General features: G+C 39.4%; 1 protein-coding gene across 4 annotated transcripts in view; it reads right to left on the bottom strand.

Annotated features, from left to right (window-relative positions):
- ldb2a (LIM domain binding 2a) overlaps nt 1–10,818 on the bottom strand; it is a 100,252-nt gene extending 89,434 nt beyond the window's left edge. For all 4 annotated transcript variants that reach the window (XM_069670442.1, XM_069670441.1, XM_069670440.1 and 1 more), the window contains exon 1: nt 10,574–10,818. In XM_069670442.1, the coding sequence (XP_069526543.1) occupies nt 10,574–10,705 (132 nt within the window). In that variant the 5' untranslated portion in view covers nt 10,706–10,818. The remainder of the gene's footprint in view (nt 1–10,573) is intronic.
- Between the last annotated feature and the right edge of the window lie 4,925 nt (nt 10,819–15,743).

Consider the following 15,743-nt stretch of genomic DNA (forward strand, 5'->3'; position numbering starts at 1 on the left):
TCCTTTCAGAGGAGTTCACAGTAAAGACCACATGTTTTTAAAGGATAAGGCCGCTCTTTACCTTCTTTTTAAACTATCAGCCCGCCTGCCCACCTTTTAGCGGTATTATTCTTTAATGTGGCGCAGCAGGCAGAGAGTTAACCGAAAGAGGCAGAAGCTGATGTGATTCAGTCCTTTCACTGACGGCCAGCGTTATGAAAATGTAAAATGTTTTTGTTTTTTAATGCAGGAGCTGCGAGCGACGTTTTACAGGTCCACAAAAGCAGATGTCTCTTCATTGTCAATAAGACTGTGAATCATAATAACAGCACATAATCGAGACGCGCTTAATAGAGAAATAAAATAATAATGTTGTTTACACATTAAACGTAAAAAACAAACGCTATAGACCTTTTTATAGGACTCATTCTGCACTGTGTTTCTGATGTTGCTGTTCGGTGAGTGGATGGGAGCATAATTAATGATCTTTAATTCAAATGTATTTGATCATTTAATGGAACGTACTCTCTTATCTTGTTAACTAATTAATAAATTAGCTGTGAAGATCTGCTGATTTTATCTGAACATGGACACACTGTCTTTTATCTCATGTAAAATATACTCATATGTTTTTAATAATCGATGTGTGAGCCTTTATTCCACTTTAAATCTTTATAAAAGTGATTAAAGCTCGTTGTTTTTTTCAGTGATACCTACAGTGGCCTGTTTTCCCTGATGGTAGATAATCCAGCAGTAATGGTTCAGATAAAGGCGGTGTGATGTTAAACACCTTTGTGGTAATTACTCCCAGCAAGTTTCACTCACCTACACTGTGTTGCCAAGTATGTACATCTTCCTCTAGTTATTGAAATGTATTTAAATGTTTCAAAGTCCATCAGAAGTTTTGGAGCCTATCTCAGCTGTCATTGCGCGAGAGGTTACACTCTGAACAATCATGGGGCTGACACACAGAGACAGACATCCTTTCACGAGTCACCAATTAACCTAACGAGCATGTCTTTGGACTGTTGGAGGAAGCCGGAGTACCCGGAGGGAACCCACACACGCACGGGGGAGAACACGCAAACTCCACTTAGAAAGGCCCACTACGTGCCAGCCAGGATTCGAACCAGGAACCTTCAAGGTGTTAGGCGACAGCGCCAACCACTGCACCACCTGCAGCACAATAATAGCAATGACAAAAAATGTCAGTTATATTTTTTCAATCAGCTGATAGACTGAGACCACTGTTATCCATCCATCCATCCGTTATCTATACCGCTTATCCTGTTCAGGGTCGCGGGGGGGCTGGAGCACACTCACACTCGCACCTGCGGGCAATTTAGAGTCACCGATTAACCTTACAAGCATGTCTTTGGACTGTGGGAGGAAGCCGGAGACCCTAGAGAGAACCCACGCATGCACGGGGAGAACATGTTCCACACAGAAAGGCCCACTTTGTCCACTGCACCACCGTGCAGACCACTGCTTAAGATCATTTATCTCTTTAAAAGTAGCTGAACTATTACTGTCATTTGTTTGAATTTGTTTGGCACACTCTTTGTCTTAATTCTCTTTATATTAAATGGTTTAGTTTGAACTGTTCACTGTATATATCATTGAGTAATTTAATGCTGTAATTAAGTTGTTTTAAGATTGGCTCGCACCAGGAAGTGGATCCTGTTAAAATAAACAACAAACATGCTCGACTCTTTTGCGTCGTGCCTTTAAGATCTGAGCTGATCAAATACATCCATTTAAACATGAGATCTTATGTTTTGTCTTTTTTAACTTTTTGGAAAAGGATTAAAAACATTATTGTCTTTTAGACGTAACAGAGACAATCAGGAGACATCAGTGTGTGCTATCAAACACTTAATTTCTTTGCTTCTATGAGGCACACATTAACGAAGAAAATAATCTCCATTCTGATCAATAATTAAAATCCGTATTTGCTGTTCCTGTGAAGTAAAAACTTCCTTTGCATGCAGGCTGTCAGTGTGTGCGTTCAGGGTGTCTCCTCTTTAATCCCTCTGTGTGAACTTACAGCTCAGTGCCAACTTGACCTCCACATCATAAGCCTATTCATGTCAATCTGACACGTCGGGCTGATGGGAACAGATCCACTTTGCCCCTGACAGGAACAAGGGATTTTAGCCATAATGAACACTCCAGTTCTCCCAGTTGCGTCAGGTCTGTCTGTGGGTCTATTTGAATAATGAGAATGAGACTAACTATGTGCAATAGACACAAGAACCCAATGAATGGCCTGCCAATCACTGATACTGATTGCATGTCTATGCACTGAGGAAGAGTGTGACCATTAGACCCGGAGGTTCCTGAACGCAGCCCTGTGTGTATTATTATGTCTCCTCCATTAAAATGCTTTTGTTTTCCTTCTGTTTCACCCTCAGTGTTGTACTTTTACTTACACTGTTATTCTGTGTCCCTGCTCTCTTCCTCTGAATATTAATGTCTCCTATGCTAATGGCCTTACACCGGCTGAGGTCGACCAAGCTCCTCCTCTGAATGTTAATCCGCTGCCTCATTTGCATATGCGTAAGTGTCAAATTCCCCCACAAATCATTGCAGCTGCCTCCGTACGACGAGGCCAGTGGCCCCCCGAGCGACAGCACAGAAACAATGTGGTCGCAGCGTATGCAGAGCATCAAATCCACATCAAAGCCTGTTTAGATTGCCAGGTCACCGTGGGTTCACGCTGTGTAAAATGAAGGTAATGGGATAGCAGTCAGCGCGGTGCAGAAACACAGGCAGGCAGGTAATAAGTATGAATGGAGCAGGTAATAAGGTGGGGATAGAAACAGACCCCGTGTCATCACAGGAGCACGACTGTTTAAGCTGCAGCACAGTTATCAGTTCAAAGGTGAGCGCTGATCCCAGACAAGCTCACGGCACTTGTTGTGTCGTTAGGTTTTATTCTGCTGCGTTTCTGAGCGCTGGAGGGTAAAAGGTTGTTACTGAGAGGGAACGGAAAACAGGCCTTAACTAAGAATAAACAAACCATCAGTCATATAAAAGCTCATCAGAATTACTGCTTCAAAGGGACACATTATATCATCATCACAGTCAAACTGAAACAATTACTTGATTAACTAATTATTGGATGGAAATAAAACTGTTTCTCAGCTATTTGGACAAAACAGAAATCATTCTTTAGAGCAGAAATACGAAAACATGCTCAGAATTATTGTAATGATTTGCTGCCTTTTCAATTAACGTGACCATATCTTTGGGTTTTTGAGTGTTTATCAGACAAATAAGACGAAATAAAGTCACCACCTCGGGCTGTCGGTAATTGTGTTTAAAAGAAATGAAGTATTTTTTGACATGTCGGAGTAGAAATCATTAATAGAGAATATAATTCACAGATTAGATATTAATTAATTGCAGTGCTACAATCATCATCACTATACAGTAAGGGATGCAACTACCCAATACTGAACGAATAGCAGGATCAATTATCACAAGATAAGAGATAAGATAACCCTTTATTTACCCCCAGGAGGGTAAATTCAGGAAAATAGGGTTAAATTCTATGTTAAAGTCGACGTGCATGTACTACAACATGTTAACTATACAAAATACTTATTTTAATACCTGAATAGTTTGTTGCTTCATTTAAAAAGTTTCACCTGAATTATAATTCCTCCTATAATTATTTCTTATTTTAAAGCTTTTTCTCTGGTTATGAAACAGACTGAAATTAATTCTGATGACTCTACATGACCTACAAAGCCAACCAGACCATCAGGGACAACATTGATTATTTCTTCATAGTTATTTTTAATGCCTGAAACTGCTGGTGGGGGGGTAGGTGTCAGACGAAGCTATTAAATGCACGCTGCCTTTGTTTATATATAAAATTTAAAGTGAGTGATACATATGACTGTTAAAGAAAGCAGGATGAGATTTTATGTTAGAAACCACCACTTAAGCATGTACAGGACAAAATCAGCAAAGAGATATCTCTGCACCTTTGCACTCTCTATTGCACCATTGCACTGTTGTCTATTGTCTCCTGTCAAGTGTTTAAATGTACGGTATATAGATATTAATAGTTTGTAAAATATGTTTGTATCCATAGGTCTGTATATAGTAGTTTTAGATCTAGTTTTTTAGCCTCTAAGTGTCTGTGTTACCTTGTTTAACCTGTCCTTGTTTCTAGGTTTAGTATGTGTGTCTGTACACTGAGAGCAGAGAAAACCCGGAGTCACTTCCTCGTATGTGCCCACATATTTGGCCAATAAAGCTGATTATGATTCTGAGATAAGAGGTACGGCTTTGTCCACAGGGGGCGCCAAAATCAACACAAACCGAAAGTTCTTCACAGCAGCTTTAATCATGACATCAGTTCCACAAATGTATTTCTACATTTAGATTTACAAAGTCAGTGATGCGATGTTTCAGGCCTGATGTTGCCTCAAACATAAAACAACAACCCCAGTCTCTTCCACACAGTGAGGCAAACAGCTTATTAATTAAAACCCTCGTATCGGATTGACACTCGGTATCAGCTGGTACCCAAAGCCCAGCTATCATACAGGCACTGAAAAGGTCTGATTAGTGCCTCCCTTAACAAAAGGTTTAATGGATTATATAATTATTGGACTAGTTAATATTCAAAAAACAAGATATTTTATTGGCCAACTGGTTTAAAGATTAATTGAGAAAGTAATCAGCAGATTACGGACGATGAAAATAATCATTGGGTGCAGCCTTGCACTGCACTGCAGTTCTCTCCATCCACAATTACACCTCATAGCTCAAAGAAAACCTGTTTTTCTTTCTTTTCTGGGAGTGTGAAGACACAGACATATAGATGAGAGAAAGAAAACCACCATAAAACAACTTCTCTGATGCTCTGACCATCGCCAAATAAACTCTTTATAACGGCACAGGAGCATCTAGGGATGGTGGGGTTGATTTCTCTAACTTTCAATATGATTGAACAGATCAGAGATGCTGTAAACAAGTCCCAGTCCATGCAACAATGCAAAACAACAATAAAATCAGAATAGCATGTCTTTGCCTAATTTGAACAACTTTTTTTCTTCACTCCCGCAGGATGAAGTGCATAAAGCTTTTGCTATACGTGTCACTTAAACCGGAGCAGACTATAGCTTCCTCTGGGGGTAAAGTCTCCTCCAAGTGTCGAGTCCTTGAGTCCTGCGCCTGCCAGTGCGAGCGGCAGTCGCACCACCAGCCAAGCAAATTCAAAAGCACACTCATGAATAAGACAAATGGGAGAATTTCTAACAGAGGAGTGACTCCAGTCGACTCCTTCCACACTTTTCTAAAAGGTGGTGTCACACCGAGGCTTAGTCAGGAAGCTACTCAGAAGGACGGGAATGCAGAGCTACAGTGAGTCACTTTGCTATGACGGGCTGCCAACGAGCTCCATGTTAAGTACGCTCGCAGCTATTCTTACCCTTAACAATAGCTGTCCTTTCACCATATTAAGCGTCTTTACGCGGGTGATAATTCTGACAAGGCTGCTATTTGCGAGCTTGAAATCATTTTGACTGGATCAACAAAATATAGCAACAAACCCACTCAAAGAGCAGCTTTCATGTGTCTCCTCACACTGAAATCATACAGAGGAGCTCCATATTATTCTTTTAGGATCGGTTTTAATTACTCCTACTTCTTGTCTAAAGCTGAATTTCTGACAACTGCTGCACAAACTCAGATGTTTAATGATATTTCTGTTAAACCCTGATGTTCTGTTGGGGGACCTGGAGACCCTGCATACTGTTTAACAGCTCAAAAAACACACTTAACATTTCTTTAGCACCATGATGCTTCATGATTTGGGTTATTATTTCTGTCAACTGAACACAACTGCATTTTATTTGTTGTCAGTTCTGAGAGTACTTTATATCAGAGCCTGATCGATATGTTGACAGGCCAATGTTATCAGATATTTCAGTATGTGTATGTTTTTCAATGCGCCAATCGTAAAACTTGTTTCTTAGGACATATGATGAGAAAACAATCACTGTCATCAGCATCATAATGTTATATTCTTATTTAAAGGTATTTGTTAAGAAAAAACAGCCTTCTGAGTACCGCAGAGTAATATGGGTGCCAAATTGGGCCAAAATTCACATCAAAAAGGTCTATTCTAATTCCAGCTCAAAACATCAAGGAAACTAGCAGCAATATTGGCAATCTGTGAATTCCCCTGCCTAAAATCTACATGGCTCTACTTTGCATGCAGCACTATCCTAACAGATCACAACTAAGTTTATTTGCTCTGTTATTGGAGTTTTATAACGTGTAACAGAAAGTCCAACTGACCAGAAACATACGTGTACAATAACATTCTTTATATTTCTTAAATATTATTAAAGAGCAGCTCCATTCATGTTTTAAAACGTATAAAATGCTCTGCTTGAAATAATAAATTGTATACGTTTAATTACCTTATGATTAAGGCATCGCCTCCTTCTTCCTCATTAAAAATGTCCCAATCTGCATAGGCCCCGCCCACTATGTGCTAAGTTTCTCCTTTGGTAAAATTACGGCCGAAAACAAAACATGTCTCTGCCATCACTTAGTGGCAAACTTGTTGAAACTTAGCTAGCTCGAAATATAGTAATAGTAGTAGTAATTTTAATGTTAGTAGTCAGGAGTGAGTTTGCAATAATTACAATGATGGTTGCCATAGGTTACACAGGCTCCTTAGGTTTGTGACGTCTCAAACCTGCCAATCTGAAAGCGTGTTGTTCAGCCTGTCCTTGGTACACTGCTTATGTTGTCCCTGATATATCTTGTAGCACATGAAGAACACCACATGGAGATGTTTACAAGGTTAAACCCTTGATTTTCCCTGGACGAGGGCTTTAATTCAGTTTTTCTTCATGCAGGGACCGTGTCACATCTAACTTGAAATATTCCTTATTCGGTGTAATAGCAATGCATCATCACTGTACATTCATCAAATGAACAAACTCAGACATACAGCCGATGAGGAAGTCAAGCCGATGTCAACAAATCCCAACAAAGGTTAACATTGTGATTATATTACAGTCAAACTGAAACTTCCACGAAGCATCAGCTCACTGGCAGCACTTCCTCTCACACACAGACGGATATGGATCTGCAACAGCTGCTCGCAGCAAAACCTTGATGAAATATTCAAGAAACTATCCAGCAGGACAATTCAGCTATTTTCTTCTAATGGAATCCAGATTTTCTTTTTTTTGTGCGAGTACAAGAAACATCCCAAACTTCCTGTTTTGTAACATCAGCCTGACCTGCGCCGATCACCGACACGAGCTCGTCTTTTGAATGTGTGCTGAATTTTAAAGACAGGAGATGGACTGAGCAGCAGCAGCAGAATGACCCTTCAGGCTCGCATCAGCATTAAGGGACCGGCAGCTAACGTCCTTTTACAGGAAGTAAACAGTTTCAGTAAGCCTGTTTCAAGAAGCATGTTTGCTCTCTCTGTCTTGGACCTTATATATGTATCTCAGTAAAGGCTGATTTCCATCGCAACCTTTTTTATTCCCTCAAATATTTTTCACATTTGTGTTTATTGACGGCTACAGTTTTGCATGCATGAGGATAATTACTATATAATTTCGTTAAAAGCCTGAACCGAGCTGTGCGCCACATCTGGATGCAAACAAATTAGAAAAACTCATCGCATTTATGCCCCGCTATAAGACACAACTTCTTCCTCATTATATTCAGCACCTGCATTTTAGTCAAACAATAAGCACGTCGTTAAAGACAAGACGTATTATATTAAACACTCGGCTGCTGACGAAAGACGGAAAAGATGAGGAGGAGAATGAAGATGCTATAAAAAACAGTAATTATTATGCAATTATATAATTTATTGTGAGGAGATGAAGGTAATGGTTTAAATGTGTCTGTGTGTGCTCATATTATAACATATCATCAATTGTATGTGTTGTTTGAGCTGCATACGCACATGCACAGGTCCTGTAATGTCTCTGTGTGTGTATACGTGCATGTGTGTGTGTGTGAGCGTGCACGGTGATTGCACTTGGTGTCTGGGCATGTGTGGTGCGGGAGTTGAGGTCCGCCGGGGCTTGGACCACTCCGTATGAATAATGCATCAGACTGGGCCGTTGCATCTCAGCAGCATTGCCTTGGTCGGCTTAAAGTTGCAAGTTTCTCTTTAGGAAAGTCAGCATCATTCTGCAAAGCTGCTGCAGAAACTCAGCCCGAGTCTGCCTCTAAAAACCAGGTTTACAAAATGACTGCAAAAATTTCACATTATGAGATATTAATCCTAAAAACCCTCCATTTTTAATGTCTCAGTGGGAATCAGATTTCAGCCTTAACGCTCTAAACAGCTACAAAGAGTGACATGATTTATTATAAATACATATCTGAGCTGAAACACTTAGTTAATTACTCAATTAGTCCACTGACAGACAAATAAATGTCATCTATTATTTTTAAAAACAACATATTTTTAAATAAAATTTGGAGTAAAAATGGCAGAATTCACTGGCTGAAGCTTCTCAGATGTGAATATTTTCAGCTTTTGTAATTCTTTTGTGATTGTTTGGGGATGTTGGACAAACTTTATAGGCTGTCGGAACTTGTGTCAGCCATTTTTTTAAATAACTGATAATCTATAAAAGAGAAATTTAACGAGAACATCTTGTTTTTTCACATTATGAGATATTAATCCTAAAAACCCTCCATTCTTAATGTCTCAGTGAGAATCAGATTTCAGCCTTAAAGCTCCAAACAGCAACAAAGAGTGACATCATTAAAAGGGAGATACATTTGAGCTGAAACAGTTAGTTCATTACTCAATTAGTCCATTGATAGAGAAATAAATGGCATCTATTAAAAAATAAGTAAATTAGTAAAAAGTAAAATGTGTAGTAAAAATGGCAGAGTTCACTGGTTCAAGCTTCTCAGATGTGAATATTTCCAGCTTTTGTAATTCCTCTGTGATAGTAAGGATGATATCTTTGTGTCTGAGGATGTTGGACATACTTTAAAGGCTGTGGGAACATGTGTCAGCCATTTCTTCTAATCAATGATCATCTATAAGAGACCAATTTATCCAAATATACCTTGTTTTGAATGTCTTAGTGGGACAAATTCACGCCTTAAAAAGCATTAAACAGCAACTAGACGTCACATTATTTGAAAATATAAACATAAATCCATTGTTAGAGAATTTAATGATTAAAAGATTTTAAAGATATAATTGCTTAAAATAGCAGAATTCACTTCTTCAAGCTCCTAAACTTTGAACTATTTCAGAGTATCTTTTGGGTTTTGGACGTGTTTAAGAGGTCACTGAGGGCCGTGGAAACTTTTGACAGCAATGTTTTGCTATTTGCTGGAACTCTATATGTTAAATTATTCATAAATCAATCATTAAACAATAAGTAATGTTGATGAAAATAGCCTTAAGTTGCAGCCCTAATATTTGTACTTCAAAAAGTGACCAGTTAAATGGCTGAATTTGGCTTTTTGCTGCCATCTATTCACCAAAAGATGCCTTGCGAGGAGAGTCTGACATGCTGGATGAACTTTTATCTGCAGATTTACACATTAGTGATCACAGAACAGATGCTGAGGACAGATGCTGGCTGTATAATTCACTGTGGAATCACCAAAGGTTTAGTCTGAATGACACTGTACTCCACACTTGCTGAAGCTTCAGACACACTGACATCAAATTATATTCTGATCTTTACTTTGCAATCAGGGTCACTTTTGTTAAGGAAACTTGATGCATGGAAACAATCTCGAATCTTGAGATGTATTATTTTGCTTTGACAGTCACTCCACAAACACTATTAAAGTCTACAGTTTGCAAACTCTCTGTATTCTTGTTGGACTCGCTTGGCTTCAGCTTGAACAGACCAAACACAGAATGCAAATATATAAAAACCAGGCGATATGTAAATGTATGCAAATGGTTTAAATGCACGTGAAAAGGCTACTTTGCCTCAGTGTGTGCAGCCCGGTCAGACTCCAACAGTCTCTCAGACTTCTTTCAGGCTTCTTTATGCAAGTCCTGACAGCGTTGTGATTATAACTTCCTGTATCAATAAATAACAGTCTTAATCCAAGTTAGTGGTGAGTTTAGAGATGATGAAACTGTTAATTTCATATGTTTGCAGAGCATTTTGATAATTTATAATAAATAAATAAGTGACTTCAGGTGGTTCACTCAGCTCATGTCAGACTAGGTCATGGACAAGTCACGGATTTTAAACAAGTTAATTGCCCACGTGAAAGCATCCCTTCAACATGTATCTTTTTTCCGGTTAAAATGTAGATTTTAAGCCTCATAGGTAAAACAAAACACTTCACAGGATGATATTTCTCGCAGCACCGGAGCCTGTTTACTTTCAGCTCAGGAATGTTTGGCACTTTGGCATCTCATCCACATCTCCTGATTGACAGACAACTAGAACCCCTCTTTCTTTCTTTCTCTCTCTCTTTCCAGTCCCTTCATCCCTCCCTCCTCCGCACACCGGACCTCCACAGCTCGCTACCCTCCCTCCGGTACCGCAGCCCTAAACGGGACCGTGCGGCGGCTGCTCTCCCCGGCTCTCCTCACCTCTGTGCGCGCCTGCAGCCGCTTGTTCATCTCGTAGATCCGGTACTCGGGCTGGACCATGTAGGGCGAGTGTCTCCTGTAGAAGGGTCCGAAAGGAGACGAGTAGAACGGGTCGTGGGTCGGGTTTGACATGGTGGCTCCTGGCGAGGCGCGCGGCGCGATTTCAACATCCAACGGGCACAGCGGCGCACATGGGAGCGCGATGCTCTCCGAAGACCCCCAGTGGGAAGCAGCCGCTGCCGAGGCTGAGCTGCACTCTGCAAGTTGGCCTGCCTAGTTCGCTGCTATAGCGTGGAGCTTGAGGAGGAGGAGGAGGGAGGAAGAGAGGAGGGGGAGGAACAGGGGAGGGAGGGAGAGAGGAGAGGGAGGGGGGCAGAATTGAAGGGGGAGGAGGGAAGTCGTTTCCTGTTCCCTCAAGACCTACACTCAGTTTTGCACTCTTGCAAAGTTCAAGTAAGACCTCTGTGTGCGTGTGTGTTTCTTTGTGTGTGTGTGTGTTTCTTTGTGTGTTGTCTATGTATGTGTATGTTTCTTTCTATGTTTTCTAATGTATCTATATGTACAGATACTTTAACTGTAAAGAAAGTCTTAGAAAACAGTCTTTTGTTATATTTGAAACAAGCAAGAATCTAGAGATATGTATTATTATTTAAATTACTGGAAAAATAAACATTATATTTTCTGCATATCAGAGCTTTAAATGACATAAAGCAGGACCTTTCCAGCACATACTGAGCCCTGCAGTGTTTAAAAGGTTTTAGATGCATTAAACTGATCAGTTTAAATGCATCGGAAAAGAAGAGCGTAATAGAAGAAAATGAAGACAGGCATACCACCACAAAATGTGTTGCAATATTGATTACAAATATTGCTTTTGGTCATGTTTTTTGTGCATTCATACACAGTGAAATCCTAAAAAAAAAAAAGAGGTGAAAGTTGCAGCTAGGGGTCAAATCTCCTCAGTGTGAGAGTGTGAGGAGTATTAAGTGATATTAGTATTCTCACAGTAAGCTGACTCCTGCAAAAAAAAGAGAAAACCATCAGGTCAGAATCTGAACTTTCGTTGCTCTCAGGAAAAAAAAAGTCTAAAAACATGTTTCCATGAAGTTTGTCTTTAAAAAAAGGAGAGACCTTCATGTTTTATGTCTGAAATTAAAAATAAAATGTGGACTGACCTTGGCTGGAAGTAAAAGCAGTTCAATATTTTCAACTTGAGCATTTCCGCCTGTAAACTCTCAGAGTTAAAGGTGTAAAGACTCACAGTTGGAGCATGTTGAGGAGGCTGCACAGGTACACAGTCCATCTTATGTGTAGCATGATTTTATAATGTTGTATTGATTGTGTTGCCTGCGGTCAACGCTGCTAATGACAGAATGTTAGTGGCATAATTTATAACGCTGTGAATGTTTACACGTCGAAATGTTTTATACAGTACATCTGCACAGTCCTTGGTAGAACCTTCACACTTACTTTGAATATTTGTTACCACAAAGTTGGGGCAGGTTGACAAATGCAGGAGAGTCAGAAAGGCATCACAGGTGCCAGATAAGGTGTTCTATAAAGTATATCGTATCGTTTTACATGGTATCGTGTCGTAATGTGTGGTATCGCATCGTATCGTATCGTATGGTATGGTATCGTATCATATCGTATTGTACCGTATCGTGTCATATCATGTTGCATCGTGTCGTATCGTATTGTACTGTATCGTGTCGTATCATGTCGTAACGTATTGTATTGTATTGTACCGTATCGTGTCGTATCGTATTGTATTGCGTCATATCGTATCAGTCAAATGATATATACTTCCTGGGAATTTCCTAGGAATTCAGGTTAATTAAATTACGTAAAACATCACAACCTGCAGTGTATATGGGTGTGCCAGCAGCCCGAAGGCAGATACCCGATTAGTTATCTAGCCAAAATTATCAACCTCAAAGAAGAATTTTATGCTAAATTAGTTATATTCCCAATGCAGATACCCAAAATACATACTGGGTAGTTTGTAATATCAATGGCATATCACGCAACGTGAAGAGCGCCACCTACAGACAGCCAATAATGTCAAAGCGCTTGCCACAAACTTTGATTGACAGGCGATAGCTGGGAGAAGCAAGAAAAAATAAAGATATTGACTAGTTTAATTAAGCGTACTGCTTTTACACCTCATATAATTTAGACTGTTGCAGACAAATCACCAATCAGTCAAAAGATAACCCATGAGACCAATTATCAAACCCTTTCCTCACATGGAATGTCTACTTTCTATGTCTCAGTTTATAACGATCTACATTTCCCAGAATGCATCTTGACTTGTATTCGCCTGTGTGTTTTTATTTGGCTAAAACTACTCAATACAGTAACGGTCATATTTTGCATCAATGAATCTCACAAATCAGAGTTTCTATACAGTTATGTGATTATCACACATTATGAATACATTTCATGAATCTAAGATCAGAAAATATCTGTTTGTGAACACACCCGTGTGCTTACTAGTTGCCTGTAAAATAAACCACAACTGTTTATTATGACACGTGGACGTGCATGTGCATGCAAACAGCATAACACAGCCTGCTTGTAATTTATTTCTGCAATTTTACACCATGTTCCCTGCAACACATGTCAATAACATCCTTTGCTGTGACAGTATGTGTCACTAACATGTTGAATTTACGAACCCGACACAGCAGAGTGCGTTGAAAATCTTTTTTTGGGCACAGCGATTAACATTTCCTCCATGTTCTCTCCGTGACAGATTAGGCCTGGGCTGCAAAGTAGCCACAAGAATCTAAAAATAAACAGACACTCAGAGCAGCCGTAACGTTGCAACCGAATCTCACATTAACTGCCCGCTCTGGGAATTAATGAACAGCATTTATGAAGTCTGACTTTTAATCCAAAATGGCTGAATGGGGAGAGGCAGTCTGAATCGAGTGAGATAAAAGTTGTAATCCAAATGCCTCAGGCATCCGGTCGGGTAATTAAAAAAAAAAGTTTGAAAAATCTATTAATAAACCTTTAATTAAAAACTACATTTTTAATATCTCAAGACCTTTTCAATTGACATTTCTAACAGGATTTGGTTGCTCGCCTAAAGCGCTTACCGCTCGAGTGTGGCTGCAACACAGTACATTGAAGTGAACAGCTCATTTAACAGATTTTAATATGAACTTGAATTGTGGAGATGACCGTAAACAGGACCTGCATGTGAGGTGACGCTCTGCACCGGGTTGTGTGATGAACAGCAGAGAGTCACGAGCGAGCAGAGAAGAAGACAAGAAGGTTTTCTTTTTTTAAGCCCACAGTGGCTCCTCTCAAAGATGTTCTATGTTGAAAATGCACTGATATATTGACTACCAATATTCAAAACTTCAATTACAACCTGACAAATTTGATGAACTGCTTCACTGGAGAGATAACAGTTAAAATCATTATCATGCAGGGAAAGCATGATGGAGATGTGCATTACACAATAACATGCAAACAGCTACAAACACATGCATATTTGCTCTTTTATGCTGAGATCATTTATATCATTTATTGTGATTGTTGATGTGTTTTAATGTTTATTCTATTGGGCTTTTTTTGCAAAGTTAAAATCCAAGAATTCAGCTACGTTATACGCGTTAATGCGACACAACAAAAAGGGAAACTGGAGTCTTGTGTGATAATAAAATTAGACCCTCTATAACTTCACAAATTTTTTTAAAGAATAAGGCTAGTGATCCCGTAAACCTGTAACCGTAAAACCAAAACCTGCATTATATTAATCCTACTAACAGCTGTATCACAGCCTTGTTTATCTGCCTCTTTGCCACAGAGCAGCATCGTTGTACAATAACTATCGAAAACACATCAATAAGCAATATCGTTACACTGATGGATTATGTTCCTTGATTATTAAAATGGGCACTATAGGTTATCTTTTGACAATCCTACAAACACCATCCTGCTGCCTGTAAAACTCATTAAAGAACCAAATTAATATTTATCCGCAGCTGGAAATAGTCCCCTAGAATTGCCAAGGTGCCGATTTGGGAAATGATTCTGCCTTTTTGAAAGATGTTAGCTGTTATTAAGTATGAGATAGTGAAGTTGAGATGTACTGAGGCAATAGACAAACACACTCTTGTTTGGATTAATGACAGCCCTTTCCTTTAAAAGTTTATTTATTAAAGTAATAATCTCAAAGATTTTCATAAATAAATGTCTGTTAAGTCACCTTCGAATGAGGTAACACAATGGTGACTGAGCCTATGGCCCACTGATGAAAACCTTTTCATTTGCAGTATTACAGACTGGGTGTGTGTCGACTTTCACGGAAAAAATCCCAAGTGGCGCCCAGTTAGTGACGCATTTTCCATCAGCCAGCAGTGGTTGGTCTGCCAGAGAGGGTAGGCGGAGCTAAGCGGCTGCTTTTCCGGTCTCTGCAAGTGTTGTGAGTAAACAGTAATCTACTATGGCTGAACAAACAAAGAAAAGATCGATGACTACAGATACAAGTTCAAAAATAAGAGAAAATCCAAAGAAAAAGAAACAAATTCGACGCTCAGATGAAGCAAACAGTCTAAAAAGGAAAGCGACCATCAGCCAGGAAAGTCAAGAGTTACAACCGGAGCCAATCATGGACGTCACACATGCAACACTGTCTGGATATCTGGGAAGTGTGCTCCCGCAATTACCGTTTATCGCCATAGGTGCCGCCAAAGAGAACGAAACTGAGATCTTCGAGATTACAACTTTAAGCACATAAAGTGATTCTAACTTCAGGAATCAACGTTGCAAACAATGAGCACAAACATAATTAATCATAGATGTGTTTAAAAAATTCTGTTTCCTGAATAGGTCCCATCTTTGAATCTCTTTGTACCTGATTAATCATGTTCTTAAGTCATGGCAAACAGGGAAATATCCAGGGTTACATTTATGTGCATGATTTTTCTGTCTTTATATCTCTTTGTTTGCAGCGATATTGTGGTATAGTTTTGTATTTTTTGAAGCACTTGAACCTTGTTTTGAATGGGGCTTTAGTTTTGTATTATCATTATTGTAGTCATACTAATAGAACTAGTACAGATCATAGTACATCATATTCAAAACTAAAGAATTCTGCTCAGGCAATTAATACTGTTTTACATGTTTATCACTGATGAACTGAGCAGAGGAT

The sequence above is a fragment of the Semicossyphus pulcher genome, unplaced genomic scaffold, assembly GCF_022749685.1.
Source record: "Semicossyphus pulcher isolate SPU_LCO1_2020_fin unplaced genomic scaffold, fSemPul1.0.p SCAF_2, whole genome shotgun sequence".
NCBI lineage: Eukaryota > Metazoa > Chordata > Actinopteri > Labriformes > Labridae > Semicossyphus > Semicossyphus pulcher.